Source organism: Haemaphysalis longicornis, unplaced genomic scaffold (assembly GCF_048455015.1).
Source record: "Haemaphysalis longicornis isolate Haplotype H1 unplaced genomic scaffold, Haemaphysalis longicornis Haplotype H1 scaffold_2, whole genome shotgun sequence".
NCBI classification, from domain to species: Eukaryota; Metazoa; Arthropoda; class Arachnida; order Ixodida; family Ixodidae; genus Haemaphysalis; species Haemaphysalis longicornis.
Genome location: NW_027526295.1, coordinates 215,386,884 through 215,405,580, shown reverse-complemented (window position 1 = coordinate 215,405,580; position 18,697 = coordinate 215,386,884). Strand labels below are relative to the sequence as shown.

Below are 18,697 nucleotides of genomic sequence, written 5' to 3'. Positions count from 1 at the left end.
AGTCCACTCGTCATAGGCCAACTCGTCACAGGTAAACTGGTCAGGAATGCCAACTCGTCACAGGGCATTTCGTACGAGGAATTCTCGTATCACCGGAATATTCGTCACACGGAAAACTCGCTTTACGATATTGTTTTCTAAAGCGGTGTTTCCGCCTGCTATATATATGTCGCCCATTTCAAAATGATGTAGGCGAGCGAGTGTTCTTTCATGCCGCCATACCAAGATATATTAAAATGATAGTAGCATGCACATTTGTATTACACGGCACGCAAAAAAAAGTAAACAATTTTTTATAAATGGCGCAGTGAACAGGTTGTACATGAAATAAAAAAAATGTTTATTGCACTCGCTTTGTACTGTTGTACTATTCCACTGTTGTCTCGCTGTCTCGTTGTGTAGGCGTCTTCAACGCTGGGTTGCGACGTTGTTCACTTCATCAGTACCGGAGGCGGATGTTGCGGGCAATATTCCGAAGCGTATTGACTGTGGCTCAGCCGTCGTGATCAGCCAGGATTCTTGCGATGCGATCGTTGACATCTGTATTTTCGAGTGAGCCGTGGGGGGCCCACAAGATGTTCTGGCTTGGGCTGGCCCGAATATGTATTCAATGCAGGAAATAAAGATTATTATTATTTAAAAAACAATTTCCCGCCGCGGTGGCGCAGCTGGATATGACGCTGTGCTGTTGAGCCCAAGGAAGCGCGTTCGGTTCCCGGCCGCGGCGGACGCTTTTCTGATGGAGGCAAAAAGCGAAAACGTCCATGTGTTTGAGATTTCGACGCACGCATATTAAACATCCCCAGGTGTTCAAAATGATTTCGGAGCCCTCCACTACGGCGCGCCTCGTCACTTAAGTAGCGTCGGCGCGTTAAACCCCCACAATCAATCAAATCAACAATTTCAAACCTAATGCAATGCCTGGTGGTGTGTCCTTCAGTGTTTACATAGAAAGAAATCTTCCAGCTTAGCTATGGTACAAGCCTTGCGCGAGTCAAGCTTCGGCAATTTTCATTTTTTTTATTTGCAGACAAAGTGGGGATGCGGGTTGTATGCACGGGCAGGTTATACGCGCGAAAATACGGACGTACACCACCTCAACACCGCTGACGATCAGCACTTGAAGAAGTGCAAATTGCGCTGACCCCTCCCTTCCCCCCTCCCTAGCAAACGAAAAAAACAGCTCTTTATGCACACCTGCTGGTCACACAGACCTCCGCATGCCCTCCTAAACAGCCGTAACGAATTTACCATTGTAGAAACCAGCCTTAGACCGGCTTTAAACGCCAATTTCCGGTCAGGGCTTCTAGGCTTTTGTTCACACGGCCGCGGTGTAACGAAATCCATGCGACGAGAAGGCACCTCCCACGAGAGTTCCTATCTCGAGATGGCACTGTACGAAAAGGCAGGTGTGACGAGTTGGCCTACGACGAGTTTTCCGGTGACGAGTGGGCTTGTGACGAGTGGGCTCGTTCCCATTTTCTCCATTTACGTTATTACAACGATTCAATTTGGAACTTTCGCGCAATCTGCATTATTGTGGAAATGCAAGGCATTACCCGGCTTTCCATTTTTCGTTATTACTTTAAATTTTTCTAATTTTTTTTAATTTTTCAAAATTTCGTTCAACCAATTATCTCCATGTGCGTTATTATAAGGATTACAGGTGTAACTTTTGTGAAATCTGAATTATTGTAGAAAGGCAGGGCGTTACACGTTTCGCCATTTTCCGTATTTTATAATATTTTTGTTTTTTTTTGGTTTTTAAAATTTCGTGCAACCAGTTATCTCAATATATGCTATTACAGCAATTAAAAGTGAAACTTCCGCGATGTCTACATTTTTGTGGAAATGCAGGGCGTAACACTGTCCTGTCTGTGGGGTACTCCGCAAGGAATGCTACGAATTAAAAAAAGTTCCTTGGTTAGCATTTCAGTCGCCGAATATGTACGAGCTAACCTTTCAGTAGGCCTAAACATTGTGCTCCCCTCAATTTCATAACTGTTTGACAATGGGAAAACATGCAGGGAAATAGGCGTCAGTAGCAAGTTGCTACGATCGCGGAGTCTAGGCAGGTCGAGACATTTATGAGGGATCACATTGACACAACCGCATCCTTCTAAGGAAAAGCGGTAGGGTAGATTTTTATAGCGAAATAAAAGCACAAAAGTGCCGTATACCGATGCGGCGGAATTCGTGGCTCGTAAAACAGTTAATTCGTAATTGCAACATTATTGTGCCTGTAAAAGCCTACTGCATTTATTTAATCGGCCCGCCATTTCAAAGTAAGCTTTCCGTCATGAATCAGATAAAATATTAATCAGATAAATCAGATGTAATAATCTTCCCACCTTATTGGAACAGTCGAAGTTGACGCCGAGCGAGTTGAGCACGTTGAGTACAACTGGGTCCCGACAAGATTTTATTGCTGAAAGTAGGTCACAGGAGAATATGTCAGGAAGAGGAGAAAGATACTTTGTTTAGACAAGAAATGTACTTTCCTATGGAGGTGTATGTCGGACATCTTTTTTCATAAGAAGCAGTTCTACTGTTCTTTGCGATTATCTGGGGCGGCGGAGGGAAAACGGGAGTACTCATTTTTCTAGGCTGGGTGCGCAAAGGAAAGGTAAGTTATTCGAGCATTACCATTCCGGCTGAACTATGTTTCTGAGTTTTCTTCATAACTGTAAATTGTTGCATTGTGCGTTAATTAAAAAAAAAAGAAACGTAGCAACATAAAACGAAGTGACTGCTTAGAACAGCTCTATGAAAACTATGCCAATAATTGATTCTCGATGATATGCTTTAGTGGATATTCTGCGAGGTTTTAACCTCAATAATTTAAAAACAGCTACCGATAACCGGTATGCCCTGTTACGAATCGGCCAACGCCGCCGTATTTTCCCGCATCACTCCTCGGCTGGGCGGCGAAGCCACCACGTGCGCCTTTCTGCCATCAGGCGCCAGCGTGTCGGTGAATCATACTTTCATGTCTCGACATGCCGGACCAGACGCCTCGCTTTGCAACGCGCCTCCAGCGGTTGCCAGCGGCACGTCGAGACTTGTTTCAAGGACGTGCGCCCCACAGCCGTCAGGCGCCATCATGTCGGTAGGTCATACACTCACGCCTCGACATGCCCGGCTCAGACGTTTCGCTATCGTCGCGATCATCAGCGCGCCGACTTAACACGCCCAGGGATGTTTCAAGGACACAGAGGCCCCGTCGGTCGCAGCGGAATCCTCCTCTCTCCCCTCTCTCGGACTCAACGTGCGCCGAGGCTACCGACGACTCAGGAACTGTGGAAAGAGCGTTGTGTGTGTCTGTGACGTTCATGGCGTGTTGCTATTTGTTGGCGTTTTGACCGTTGCGGCTTTCGGGTATAAAATAGAAGCCGCCCAAGCGCTGTATTTCATTCCTGTTTGAGCAGCGAATCCATGTTGTCGCTCTGCTCGAGTCCTGTATTGTAACCTCGCCCGTCGGGGCATTGTTTTTTTTTTTTTTTTGCTTCGGCTCCCCTCTCGCTATGAAGTAAACAGTTACGTTAGCCTACGGCTTTTGGACTTCTTCACGGCTGCAACAGCGGCTGGCCGCTCGCATCATACACGCTACCACTCGTATGTCGGAGGCCACGGAGCTCGGATCGGGTGCCCCCGCCCGGACGCAACAGCCCCAAACGTTATTTCACCTGGCTAATACATCGCATCTCTGCTGATAATTCCTCAAGCCAACCATAAATCTGCAATCTGCTCTGGGGTGCAGACTCACCGTAATAAGGTGTCACTCTTGGTAATGCTTCCCGCCAAAGGTAGACTTTCTCGACAATGTCTCGCACGTCGCAGACGTAAAAGGCGTCGTCACCTGCCTGTTGAGAAATAGTGAAATCGTTGACTGATGGGAATAAATTGGCGGGGAACAAAATGGTTGAGCTACTAAAGAAGGCATGACATCTATTCTTACATTCGCGGTCAAATAAAGCAGTACAAAAGAAATAAAAGAACACTCAGGGTGAGCCAAAGAGATCTGTACCTAAAACGCAGGTTCGTTTGCAATCGGCTGTATTAGTCCCCGGTAAACCCCAAAACCTGCACTGTTAGGGTTGCATCCTTTCTAGGCCGGCACTTTATAAACACGTTCTGAATAAACACCGTGTAGTTTGGGAACAAAACCGTGCGCACTCATGTGCGCGCGCGCATGCCCACTTGTACACGCCCACATGCGCGCTCGCATTCACGCACACCCACACCCTTACACACGCATACGCGCCGAAAGTAATATAAAGGGCCACTGTGAAAACCACTCACATATTCTCTAGTTTATGGCATGATGATGTTTGTTTTCCGGGATGGCTACCGTTCATTGATTTCACAAGGGGACAATAGCGGTGTGGTAGGTTCGGAAAAAATGTCAATTATTAGAATAAATGATTACATGAAGTTACAGAGGCCAAAAGTCGTTTAAAGCTACTTTGAAGGGGAGTAAAATGTTTATAAATCGACTGAGAGATGCGGATAGGTTTAAGTTATGTTATACGGGGCAGCACCATACCTTCGGTTGGTTAAAATATTATGGGAACGTAGAGATGCTACACTCATGCGTATTTGTTGTTCGAGGATTTTCTATCACTGATTGAGGAGGAGAATTCTCGAGACTGCGTTAACGCCTCCACACATGACATGAAAAATCTCAGAACTCATAAAACACTAAGGAGGGTTGAGATATAAAACCTAGGCGGCCAATAATGGACTGGAATGGCGCCGTTAGGGGACATATGGAGGCTGGTAATGACAACGATGGTGTTGGCGCCTACGGCGCTGATCAGAATGACGAAGAAGAAAACTCGTGGAGCACACATTTTAGTCAAAATGAAGAAAAAATGCAGCACGCGGTGATGTAAGCGAAGTAAATACAATGGAGGAGCCACCTGAGTACGAAAGAAAATATCTAGAGGCTTGATAAAATCAAGCAAGGACAAAAAGTATCGACTGGTGCGCGTTTGGAATATCAAAAAATATTCCCGCGACCAAGCTGAATGCGCATCCCAGCTGATATAATTTATTGATGCAAAAGAAAATTACGGAAATAATATATATATATATATATATATACAGTAGAAAATCGATCAACGGAAATCGCTTAAACGGAATTGCCGCTTAAACGGAACAGTTGCCTGGAATTTGGTTGGTTTTGTATTCAGATAACGTAAAAAGCTCTCGGTAATCGGAACTAAAATTTCCGCATCACCGTGTAAACGGAACCAGAAATGGAACTTCTTGTGAAATCCACTGGCATGAGAATCAGCTTTTTACGGTTCCGGCTGTTTCGTTCTTGTTTTTTTTTTTCTTCCTCCAGGCTTTTTTAGCCTTGTTGGCCTCGTAAGCCTCATTTCGTAAGTGGTTAGCCGTGTTAGCGCAATGAATGCAACATCGCAGTTCTTGTTGCAGTCGTTCGGTCTCGATTCTAGACGCCGAAGCTACAGGGCTCCCCTCGTGTCGCCTCGTTCGTGCCATCGTTGTGCTATTCATCCTTCATTATACCCGTTGCCGTCTTCTAAATTCGGTGGCTCGTAAGCCCTCGTGAAGTTGAGGCCTCTAGCCTCCTTGAAGATGCAGTTGCAAGGACTCAAACAAAAATAATTGACGCATTTTGTAGTGCACAGTGACTGATTGTTGCCAAATCAACTTTGTGAATGCTGTGACTACGCTTCTTGTAGTTTTCTTGCTTTCTGAAAACTATCAGCTACAGTCACTTTCTAGTGGTTAGAGTTCCATGAAATACCCTTAGAAGTGTGTACGCACATAAATTTGCACCTTAGAACATCTCTCTCAGTAAACGGAACTCCTGTTAAACAGAACTAGTTTTTCCGGTCCCTTGAAGTTCCGTTTATCGAGAGTCTACTGTGTGTATATATATATATATATATATATATATATATATATATATATATATATATATATATATATATATATATATATATATATATATATATATATATATATATATATATATATATATATATATATATATATATATATATATATGCTGGCTCATTGGTTGGCAATATCGTCTGTTCATCGTAAGTAGCGCTAGAGACGGGACACAGAAGAGGAGACACACACGACGGCGCTCTTCTCTTCTGTGTCCCGTCTCTAGCGCTACTTACGATGAATCAAAACCAACTAGCCAGACTGTCAATTTTATTGAATATCGTCTGTTAGCAAACGGAAGAAATATTTCCCCTATCAGAATGACGATTATCATGAACCCAGTACATGTTAAGTATGATGGCCATGACGGTAATTCTGATAATGATTACTTCTACGGGATAATTTTAGTGTTTGTCAGGACGATTTTTAAGCAGACCCTGCATTCTGCATTGCTGAAGACAACGACATAGTGCCAAGTAAGAAGTGTTTTTAGCGTTGTACTGAAATTATTCAATATTGTGATAAAGTGCCGTCAAAAGAAGCCAAGTGTTTTTGTTTGTATTAAGCGTGTGGCACCATTTGCGCAAAGTGTAACCGTTGGTATTTCTCTCACCTGCGCTTTGATTATGTCTCGTGCTACATCGTGCACTTCTCCTTGCGTGTACACGAAGGCTCCATCGTCGGACTCAAAGGTAGTCGGTGGCTGTAAACAAATTATGTGTGCAAAATATAAGCACCATCTTATATTTTTAGCGCTAAGAGTACTCTCTCGGCCGATTTTCGAATGCATGAGGTCATACTTGTTGATTTCTTCTGTGTTTTTATTACTCCTCGGTCACCCCGATAACGAAGGACCTGTGTACCATACACTTGATAGCCCATTGCTTCATTAACTGCAGCAAACCACCTCTCTTGCCTCGCTTGAAACACCCCTCCTGGCCAAGTTCACTTCAAAATAATGGTATCCGCAACTTGAACAACGACTTCATCAAAGCTTGACTCGATTTATTCAACCTCCACTGGTCACATGGCCCTCTACTTTCTCCATGGAAGCACGAATATATAGCCCTCATACCCAAGTCCACTAATCCCCTCGAGCTCGCTCACCAACCTTTGCCCTAGTTCCCTTACATCATGCATGGGTAAAATTTTCAACCGCATGGTTGACACTCGCCTCCCCATTCACCCTGAAGACACTTATCTATAACTCTTCCCTTCTATGCCCGGCTCCCGTTCACACCTTTCAACGCAAGATGTCCTCCCACACATAAAACAAGTCATCGGACATAGTAAAACCACGGTGTAAAAATATTCTGACACCATGAGCAAAACTCATCCCAGCACCATCTTAGCCTTCTAGATTAGGGCGCCAACATAATAGCACATGTAATGTCGCACAGAAATGTCACACATAAATGTCACACATAACATCCCATCAGAACGACTTCGAGAAACTCGATGCGGTGCTCTACATGCATATAAATAATTATGTACGATTATTTCTTACCGACGACACTGCCACCCTTGGTATCGTACTACTCCCCTCCGACACGTTTCAGCATACCTCCTAAGGGCACACCACATGATTAGGGACCTTACCCCTTCAATATCGTACTCCTAAAGCTACCATCTATCCTTCAAGTCATTCCCGCCAGGCCTTCACCATGCCATATACCCTGACGATTTAACTCCTTGGACCACCACTCGACCTCCTGTCACACAACAAGATACACTCCAAGACCAGTACCTACGGGTACTGGCGTTGCGTGTGGCATTAGCCTTACGGCCGTATGGTGGAAAGCTGAGTTTTTTGTTCCTTTCAGAAGGGCCTGGCGCATGCAGCCAGGTCCCCAACCACCACACATTTGGAGGGCGGGTAATCTCGGCTAGGTCTTCCACTGCCGGCCTGTCCGGGATGTCCACGTACTTGACGTTTTTCAACCTAGCGTCTTGTGTGCGGCTCAGGTCAGCCTGGACCACTGAGTAGCCGGCCTGGATCGGTAGCCCATGCGCGAGCTCGCGAATGGCGGTACGGGGCTAAGGAGGCGGCTGTGTGCCACTTGTCTTTGGGATAGTCTTAGTCTGTTCTTTGCTGATGCATGCGCTCGTGGAACTCTGCTGAAGGCTAGGTCTCAATGCTAGTTGCCCTTGCGTAGCCGTCCAGAGAGCATGTAACACCTTGCGCATCCCGAATGGATGATGGATGGGATAATCCCAGACCCCGCGGCTCGGCAGGCCGAACGCAGCAAGCTTACACTGATCGCTGACGGTCTATATTGACGCTGCCGGCACTGATTCATTACCTCTTTAAAATTTGTTCTTTACGACCATCGTTAGTACGTCATAAAACGTTTAGCGACAGCCATAAATTATCGCAGAGATTATTTATTATATTCTAAAAAAATATTCTACACTTCGAAAATAGCTTGCTACACTGATGACATATGCCCCACGTTGGATCGAATAAGGACATTGCTAAACACTGCTGTTGCGTACATCCTCAACCACTACTGTATCAGGTGAGTGAGTAGTCATGGCGAATTTCTTACTCTTTAATTAGTATAGATAACTTACCGTTGCATGGGAAATTGCGCGATGGTTTAGTTTTATGTGAGGCGTCCTGTTCAGTAATGCATGTGCGCTGATGTCGGCCTTGTGAAGGACACGGAATGGGCGAAAAATTCTCTTCAAAAGCATGTTGTGCAGCTGACGACAGTACCTGAAACGAGTAGGAAACTCGGAATTAAATCACAGATGCTCTTGGTATTAAATTTTATGTGCGGAACAAGCCAGGCAAGAGACGGATCAAAATTACAATTCATTCGATATGCTCTTCCTATAAGCTTCCGTACCTAATGAAGCCGTGCAATAAAAAATTAAAGGAACGAGGGTGTCAGAGAATCACTACTCTAAAATCTAGCACAAGTAACTGCTTCGCAACATAAAATTGCCATGCATAAATACTTTGGTCTTTAAACGTACACAGCCAGTGGGAAATTCGAAGTTGTAATGTCGAATAAATGGTTTTTGGAGAGTTGTGTGTTGGCGCACAATCAGTGGCGAACATTTATGAATAATTATCCCGGACATGCGGAACAGCAGAAGAGAACCACGCAGGTTCTCTTGCGCTTAAGGGTGCAATCCTATCTCGGCTTGCCGAGGTTTTCCATACAAATGGCAGTCAAATGGGTCCTAAGGCATCCTCCACCAACGTGGCAGTACGCGGCAGCACATTCCGAGCAATATAGCCGTAGCCAAAAGAGGCTAAAATTAAAAAAAAAACTATTTTTCCCCGCAAATTGCTGGGAACTGAGGGCACGGTCCGTCAAATGGCTGTTAGTTTATTGCTACACTTGGCCAGCTTCGCTTCGCTCCCAGTGCGATATACGACTGCTAGCAAAAAAGAAGCGGCCATACCAATCAATACTGAACGTACCGATCAGTAGTGCCTACATTACCGCGGTCCCCACCTGTGCCTCAAGGTGTCAGTCCGGATCGCGTATATCCGTTTTCTAGTCAGCACAGCCAGCCGTCATATAAAAGAGGCGGATGCACAAAAACGTACAACAACCAGTAGCTCAAGCTGACCTAAAGGTAATACCGAAATCACATTCATAATGCATAAAGGTGCCATAAATGTACTGTGTGCGCAATCAAAATATTAATCGTCAAGTATGACAAACCATTAAAAATGAAAACAAAATAGGGCTAACGGGATTCTAACTCGGGTTAGGATGTTGGCTATGTTCTGCGAAACCACTAAAACAGACCCAGCAATTCTGGTTGAGTAAACTGAGTGCTAGAAGCACGGGGATATAGCTTCAACCATGCCCCTAGATGGCGCCATGTGTCGCTTGGCTGTGCTGACTAGGAAAAGGTGGTACGCGTCCGGATCCGCCTCTTAACTATGCAAACGTAAACTGACGCAAATAACCACACTGGTACCATATATATCTGCGTGCTTGGCAAGCATACCTTATTTTGAGAATCTGCCGCCGTTCAAGCTGTAAGGAACTGTTTTGTTTGAAGCATCGTCAGCCGACATGCAAAATGTACCAGGAAAGGCCCGAATTTTTGTACAGGCCGCTCAAACATGATCATTCTATGTGTGGCAGCGCCTCCAGTTTGAAGCAAAACCACGGGTTTCTTCCAGCGAAGGGAGAACTACGCACGCAAACTTATTCGACAGTTCTGGCTCTTTCACAAGAAGAGGAGCCCCGCTTGCAGCAAATTTCTTGGCGTTGCTTACAAGCTTAAAAAATGGCAAACTTGGGAATGACAGCTTCGCTCGGTCAATGACTACGCTGAAAACAGTAGTTCTCTTCCGGATATATCCTGCAGGCACTGGTCTCATACCGAAGAGACAGAAACCTCGGGAAAAGGAATTTTACCTTTTTTGCCGTGTGTCTGCTCGTTTTGCACAGCTGCATGCAACAATAAACCAGCGCGTACGATGATTGGCTCACGGAAAGTGCGGTACGATAAATTCCATCATTTAAAGGGACCCTACAACACTTTTTTATTCTTCTTTTCGAAATCCAGAACTCTTGCATAAATTAGGGCCGAATTCTCAAAAAAAGGGGGCATCGTTTTGAAACGACGGGAAGTTTGCATGCAAATTTATGTATTCTTGGGTAGCGTCGCTTTAGGTGTCGAGAAAAGGTAGAAGAGACACGGGGAGGCCCCCTGATGCCCGCCTTGCGCGAAGACTTTCTCAAGAGATTTTTCTTTTTTTTTCTGGTGTTGACGTTCTTCTACCGCTCGAAGCACATTAGACCATTGTGGAATCTATTGGCCGGCCTTCCTTGAGTTGCAGCAATGAACGCATTCGATATGCACTTTAAAAAGAAAGCCACAAAAGCAAAGCAGAAACGGAAGGTGGATTCGCTGAGGAAAGCAAATCACGCCGTGTCGCTCCGCGCTGCCAAAAACTGTAGCTTTCGCAGTGCTTCCAGATGCGAAGGAAAGTGTGTAAGTGTTTATGGGAAGCGTTGCTGAGTCCATTTAAACGCAGTCGATACCACAAAAGGTGCGCGCTAGCCGCATAGTGAATCGAAAAGGATTAAGTATAACGACCCGATAAAAACAATGGAATAAGAATGACGGCTGACCGAGCGAACGCGCATAAAGCGGACAAATATCAGACGGAAGAGGGCAATTAATTTTATTATGGAAGGCCAAATGCACGGCAAGCCAGTGCTGTGACTTCGGAAAGAACGACAAGAAGCTATACAAGCAAAACCTAATTTGATGCACGGGATCACCGAGCATAGATCTTTATCTATAAAGCCGGTCGTCGTCGCACCGCGGCGTTCCACCGTAACGCAAACGTAATGCAACTCTTCATCCTGTCACGACTCACCGCTGCAGAACACGTTTCCCTGTGAAGGGACTCTCATGTGTGTCACGACGTCCAGCCATAATACACGACAGGAGTAACGCGACCGTTGGTCGTAGTCGCATGAAGCAGTTTTCAAAGATGACACTAAGGCACGCACCGAAACTCTAAATTACCGAAGCCAGCGCTCAACTCTCTCTTTTGCAGCCTTACGTACGAGCGGCCAGTTTTCTGCTGCAAATTGGCAGAGCTTTATTTACTTATTAAAGCGAAGATTTTCATGCCTTACTGTTGGCGTCCGGCGCACGGCATAACGCTAGGAAAGCCGGGTTTGCAAAAGCACCTAAAAAGCTGCGCTTGATTCCTCAGTCATAGGAATCGGTAAAACACCAATGTGAAATGTCCAGCGAAATCTGCACCTGAGCATGATTTGCGGGTCGGAGGCTTTCTTGTGGGTGTGCTTGGCGAGCGACGTTCTGCTGGCGGGTCGCTTCGGCAAAGGTCTATTGGCGTCATTTCCGTGACGGATATGACGTCAGTGAAATCTGGGTGTATACCGGCATAACACACTTTCGTGTTAAAATATAAAACCCGAAAACTAACAACCCTAAGTATAACGCACTCTTTATTAGTAAAGGTTGCTTCCCTGCAAGAAGCCCCTGTGTGCAGGGGTGCACCCTTTACAGGCCGCTTGCTTCGTTGTACTGGCGTCACTTCCGTGACGGATATGACGTAAGCGAAATCTTCGTGAATCCCGGAATAAAACACTTCCGTGTTAAAAAACCCTTTCCGTGGTCGGAATCAAACCTGGCTCCCTGGCGTTATGGAACCGACGTCTATCCTATCGCGCCATCCCTACACGCTCGCCTCAGATTGCAATTTTCAAGTCAAGCTTCCTTGGTCTTACTGATGGCGTCCGGCACACAGCAAAACTCTGCAGAACAATGCGTTCCACAAGACACGTCAGTATTATCATACAGAAGCTTCCCAAACCAGCGACGTAGAAGCATGCCGGCATAAATGTGACGTTTGCGAGCAAGCTGGTTGGCGTTGTGATGGCAGAATCTCTAACCGTCTACCACAGGGATCACAAGGCCATACTGTGCAGGTGTAAAGTCGTCGATGAACGAGGGAACGTGGAAATAATGAAAACTTCTCGATTCAATAAAGACGATCTCTATTGTATGAGTCTTCATTTAACTTAACGATTAAGCACAACACTCAGCGATCACTCGGCTACATTTATTCTATCTCTGACTTTTGCACTCCTCCATTTGAATCACACGCAAGAAAGCTTCGCGTTTCAACTATCGTCACATCGTTAGGCGGAGGCATTGCCAATTATTTATTTATTGATATATTTATTTATTTATTTATTTATTTATTTATTTATTTATTTATTTATTTATTTAAAGGGTATTTACGGCCAAGTCAATATTTTTTTTTAAATTGTAGTGAGAAACCAAAATATATTAAAGGGAAAATTCAAGAAAGGAAGACAAAAATGCGACGAGTTCAAGCCGACAGCAATGATTTGTCACCCATTAAAAAACAAAGAAAATGCGAATAAACAAAACAAAAATATAGAGTTACGAACGGTTGCGAAAGGAAACGCACAAGCTGGGCGATCACACAGAACGACGCTTGTTGTGCGAAAAAAATGACAAAGAAGATGTTTACTGCCTGTGGAGCACATGTGTGAACACAAAGATATATACAAAAAGCACCGATTAGACCGCACAGAAATGTCGCTCAGTTGCAAAATGAAAAGTTATCGTAGTAGTAGCTATCGAGGTTTGCAAGCTGTTTCAGTCATATCATGTTAACAAACACTATGATCAGTACGCAAAGAAGGACGTTTACTTTGCTAGAGTTGCATGTATACTCCATCGTAAGAATGGCGTGCTAAAAAATAACGGCTAAAGAAAGCTTGTCGAGTAATACAGTCAAACCTGGCTATAACAAACCCGGATAGAGCGAATTGTGGTATATATCGAACAAAAACAAACCAGTTACTAAAATACACGCGAAACATATTCCTCATAACGAAGTTCACATCTGATATATCGAACTCAGCGCACCTAGAATGGGGCACAGAAAGGCATGGTCTCGGAGCAACGATTGAGATGTGGATTGGTCGCGACCACGGAGCAAGAGCGGCGACTGAGACGTTGCGCCTCGCACGGAGCGACGTGACGCCCGACACTTTCCGTAACGCGCGGGACTCACGACGGGACCCGCCCAGTCAGCGAGTACGGAACAAGACGGCAGCATCTGTGAACTGTGGGTAGAGCTCGCCAACGTGCCCGATGTTGTACCGAAAGAATTGTCCTTAGAGGATTTTCTGAGTGCCGACAACGACGTTTCCGTCACTGTCAGCCCCTCGGACGCTGACACCGTCGCCGATGTCATGGCAGCTGGTGCTGCTGAAAAGCACCGAAGAGGGGTAGTATGCCGCGAGTGAAGGCCGCCCGACGCATAATGAAGCACTTTCGGCAGTCATAGTGCTCCGCCAATACTTATTCGATATTCAAGGACGCAGACTCGAACTGGTCGAAACAATGTTTCGTGTAGAGAATGCTGTGCTTGTTTACGCCGACAAAACGAAAGTGAAAACAAAAATAACTGCGTTTTTTTTTGCGAAGTTGTCAGTTAAGGCGGAAAGTAGCTTTATTTCTTGCAATAAACGAATTGTTTTGGGTATTGTAACGGCTACTTTGATACGTTCGTTTCTGCATGCGGGGCAGGTGGAGGCGGGGAGGGGGGAGGGTGGGGGGGGGGGGGGGGGGCTTTCCCGCGGATTACTAACTCGTAACAATAAACTCGTTATAGGCGGGTTCGCTTATATCGAACTATTGGATATATCACACTAGTCGCGGCGCACGTTGCAGTTCGCTATAACCGGGTTTTCAAACCCGGCTATGACGAACCCGGATAGAGCGAATTATGCAATATATCGAACAAAAATATTTCAGTTACGGAAATGCATGGGAAACATATCCCTTATAACGAAGTTCACATCCGATATATCGAACTCTGCGCGGCTAGAATGGCCGCCGAAATGCATGGTCTCGCGGCGGCGATTGAGATGTGGATTGGCCGCGGCCGCGGAGCAAGGCGCCGCGACTGAAGCATTTCGCCACGCACGGAGCGACGTGACGCCCGACACTTTCCGTAACTGCTTCCGACGCGCGAGACTCACGACGGAACCCGCCCAGTCATCGAGTCCGGACTAAGACAGCAGCATCGGTGAACTGTGGGAAGAGCTCGCCAACGTTCCCATGATGTCGCGAGTGAAAGTCGTCCGACGCTTATGATGAAGCGCTTTCGGCAGTCGATGTGCTCCGCCAATGCTTCTTCGATTTTCGAAAACGCGGACTCGAACTGGTGCAAATAATGTTTCGTGTAGGCAATGCTATGCTAGTTGAAGCTGCCAAAACGAAAGTGAAAACAAAAATCACCGCTTGTTTTTTTTTTTGCAAAGTAGGCAGTTCATGCGGAAAGTAGCTTTATTGCTTGCAATAAATGGATTATTTTGGGTATGGTAATGGCTACTTTACTGTGTTCGTTTCTGCATGCAGAGATGGCGGAGTAGGGAACGGGGGAGGGCTTTCGAGGATTGCGAACTGATAATAATAAGCTCGTTATAGGCTCGTTCGGCTATATCGAACTATTGGATATATCGAACTAGTCGCGGCGCACATTGCAGTTTTTGCAGTTTGCTATAACCGGGTTTGAATGTAGTTCTGTTTTCGCGCCGAGAGCGCGCCGTGACAGCGCTTCAAATGACATTGCAAGACAAAACACACGCTGATCTCACAGTCGGCGCATTAGCATTAGGCATGAACGCGCAGGGAAGTTGGATGCAGCCAGCGCCTCCTAGTATCTTGAAAATTTGGTAACTTTTACTTTTTCACCCAATCCCCCCCTTCCTATTCGCACCCGTCTCCTTCGAACTTTTGCCCCCTAGCTCCATCTCCGCACTTGTCTCCTTGTAACTTCTGCCCACTATCCCCCTCTACACACCTGTCCCCTTTGTTGCGACCGGGCGGGGGCACCCGATCCGAGCTCCGTGGCCTCCGACATACGAGTGGTAGCGTGTATGATGCGAGCGGCCAGCTGCTGTTGCAGCCGTGAAGAAGTCCAGAAGCCGTAGGCTAACGTAACTGTTTACTTCATAGCGAGAGGTGAGCCGAAGCCAAAGAACAATGCCCCGACGGGCGAGGTTACAATACAGGACTCGAGCAGAGCGACAACATCGATTCGCTGCTCTAACAGGAATGGTTTACAACGCTTGGGAGCTCTATTTATACCCGAAAGCGGTAACGGTCAAACGCCAACACGCTGGAACACGCACTACACTCTTTCCAGAGTTCGTAAGCTGTTCATAGCCTCGGGCACGTTGAGTCCGAGAGAGGGGAGAGAGGAGGACTCCGTTGCGATCACCGGGGCCTGCCTCTGTGTCCTTGAAGAGCGTGGAGACAAGCCGTGCAGGCAGCCGCCGAAGTTCAGCCGCCGCAGGCAGCCGCCGAATGCGCAGAGAGCGAAGCATGGAGGAAAGAAAAGCTTGAGCGAAGCGTCTGACGAGGCTTTGTCGCAACTTGTTGCCGACATGATTGCGCCTGTTTTCGAAGGAGCACGAGTGGCTTCGCCGCACAGCCGAGGAGTGATGCGGGGAAGTACTGCGGCGCTGGCCCATTCGTAACACCTTGTAACGAAAGAGCACTTAGACGCTTTCACGGCGGAAACACACGAGTCGCTAACTCGAGCTTGGCTGAGCTTGAAGGTGAAGTTTATGCTATGAGGAACGAGCCATTTTTCTGGTATGAACAGGAGTAATAGGCGGCCGTAGTCATCGACCATCAACTGCAAGAAGCCCGCAGCGAAACAATCCGTTCGAGACACCCCCCCCCCCCCCCCCCCCCAAAGGTGGAGAAAGCGGCCATTGCCTTGACAATAGCGCACGGCACGGCTTCACAAACTTTCCAGACAATATTATTAGACTCAAAGCTAGCCTGCATAAATTACCTTAACGGTAGAATAGGAAAGGCAGCCACCCGGAAATTCCGGAAACCTCGTTCACAAAGAAGCGCATTTTAGTTCGTGTGGATCTGGGACACGCCGGGAAAAAAAGGAAAATGCCGGGCCGACGTGGTGGCGCGACGATAAGCACACAATTGTGTTGCCTAAAATGAAGCCACTGACTCCAACTTCAACCCAATGCCGTTCACTTATACAGACGTACTTGAATGCCAAGAAGAACCTAGGAAACAACATCCTTACCGCGCAAATAACTCGGCAAAGAAGGAAGGCAGCAAGGATACAGGTCCAAACATATGTATACCCCAATTTGTGTCTTCTTAGTAAATGTACCCCACCACACCTATATGTCCATGGTACGGAAACACGCCACCACTGCACCACGTCACGTGGTAGTTCACTAAATCACCATTAACACCACACATACAACATCCCGATGCAGCGTCGTTGGAGCAGATGGGGGCCAGTAAAGACGTGCAATAGCAACGTGCTCTTATAGAGCGCGTCAAGTAGGCGGTACAAGTCAGCGGTGCCTTGGACTAAGGACCCAGCCACAAGCAACAGGGCCACACAAACTTGCTGCCAGAAAGCAACCAACAGAACAATTCTTTTCAATTTAATTCGCTTATAACTTAGGTCAATACGTTATACGGAACGTTTAATTTACGATGGTAAGCACAACGGGCCAAAAGGAAGTTCATTTTTCAGTACTGGATTGAACTGATAGATCTTATGTGACAGTTTAGGCCAAATGTTTTCCTCCGCTGGAAAACATTAGGCAGATTTGGTGTTCGTTTCATTGAAGAAGCGATATCCTTGCGAGCGTAATTAGAAAAGATTAAGCATACGATCCGGCTCTGTACGGACCCAAATACTCATACTCTAATAGGAAACCATAAGCTGTGCACCAGACGAAACAGGTAGAATCAAGTTGAAGACGAATTTGTGTTTTATAAAGCATTACCGTTAAAGTGAAAGTTGCCATAAAAATTACATCCTAGGTATCGCAGTGTTCGGTCTGCATTGTTCACCAAATAATTTTAAGGGGAGTAAACACGAATGAATTTGTTTTCTAAATATGCACGGTACGAAGTCGTGGTGGAGGCTTGACATCTTAAAACGCACTTTTGGAGCCTGCGTGTTGCTTTCGTCCCATTGTGAACCCCTGGTTTCCGCTATACTGTTATCGCTTTTCCCGAAAGGGGAGCATGTGCTGCTGCGACAAAAACTCCTACGCATGCTGTGTGACCAGGGGCCTTGGAAGCTGTGGAAGCCTTGAGTATGCTAAAACAGCCGATGCGAAGCGGGAGCTTTCTAAATCTAGACGCTTCGAAATGCTTAGGGCATTTTTGGAACAGTAAAAATTAGGAGCCGTTCCGCTGTATGAATGTTAATGACCAGCGAAGCTGTATGAGATACACATCACAGACACGTTAGTCTCCTGAAGCAGAAGCTGGGATCCTTTGCTCAGCTGTTGCGCATGCTGACCAGCGCCTCAGTAGTCTGTTCTGTTGAGCCGCTCCTGCGTCTCTACACAGCACTCTGCGAAGGACTGTTCCGATACAGCCTCCCAGCAGTCGGCCCCTTTCCAAGACCAGCACAAATGTATGCAGGCCTGAGCCCTGCGATTTTGTTTTGGCCTTCCTAAGACAACGTTTACGCTGGGGACCTTCCGAGAGGACTATAGGTGCTTTTCACCAAGTGTACTGGTCACAGAGGAGCTGTTTCGCGCACATCTGCGGCTGGAAGCTAGGGCTCCTGGACACCCCTTGAGTTCTAGATCCGCCTTAGAGTTACAGGACACTCTACCACCCTTGTGTCAGAAGCACACTCCAGCGTTTCATCTCCCGCCTCGGATGTGCTCCCTTTGGGTAATTGTTACCATAATACCGGGAATCAGCAGTAAATCAAGGTGGCCAATTCCAGCCCCGAAGTAATTCACTCTATAGAGCACATGTGGAACTGCTACCTTAACAACAAGCATATCTACAACCGATGCATCGGTTACGGCCACATCATCTGCGGTGGGAATCTTGGTTTTATCGACGATGACTACAATTGCGGCCAGGGTAAGTCACAAAAAAAAAAAAAAAAACCTCGACTACCTCAGAATTTGCTGCTTTGCGCTCTACCTTGCAGTACATTCTTGGGGAAGAAGCTTCTGTGTGGGTGATTTTCACGGATTTATGGGCGGCCTTTCAAAGACTATAGCTTCATTTCGACAGGAACAACTGACTTACGAAATACACACTCTGCATACACAGGCTGCCAGCTTGCTTCACGAGGTAGTGCTGCAGTGGCTTACCTGGACATTGTGGGCTGATTGGGAATATGGTGGCCGACGAAACAGCTTACGCGGCCTTCAACCAATCTAGCGTCAAAGTCCCGATTTCC

At 46.4% G+C, this 18,697-nt stretch overlaps 1 protein-coding gene across 1 annotated transcript in view; it reads right to left on the bottom strand.

The window, feature by feature from the left end:
* Positions 1 to 18,697, bottom strand: part of LOC144169885 (ornithine decarboxylase-like) — a 48,374-nt gene that overhangs the window by 15,107 nt on the left and 14,570 nt on the right. The window contains exons 2-5 of the mRNA XM_077699296.1: positions 8,500 to 8,644; positions 6,539 to 6,628; positions 3,767 to 3,863; positions 2,352 to 2,428 (exon numbers count right to left, since the gene is read on the bottom strand). Coding sequence (XP_077555422.1) covers positions 2,352 to 2,428; positions 3,767 to 3,863; positions 6,539 to 6,628; positions 8,500 to 8,622 — 387 coding nt within the window. The 5' untranslated portion in view covers positions 8,623 to 8,644. The remainder of the gene's footprint in view (positions 1 to 2,351; positions 2,429 to 3,766; positions 3,864 to 6,538; positions 6,629 to 8,499; positions 8,645 to 18,697) is intronic.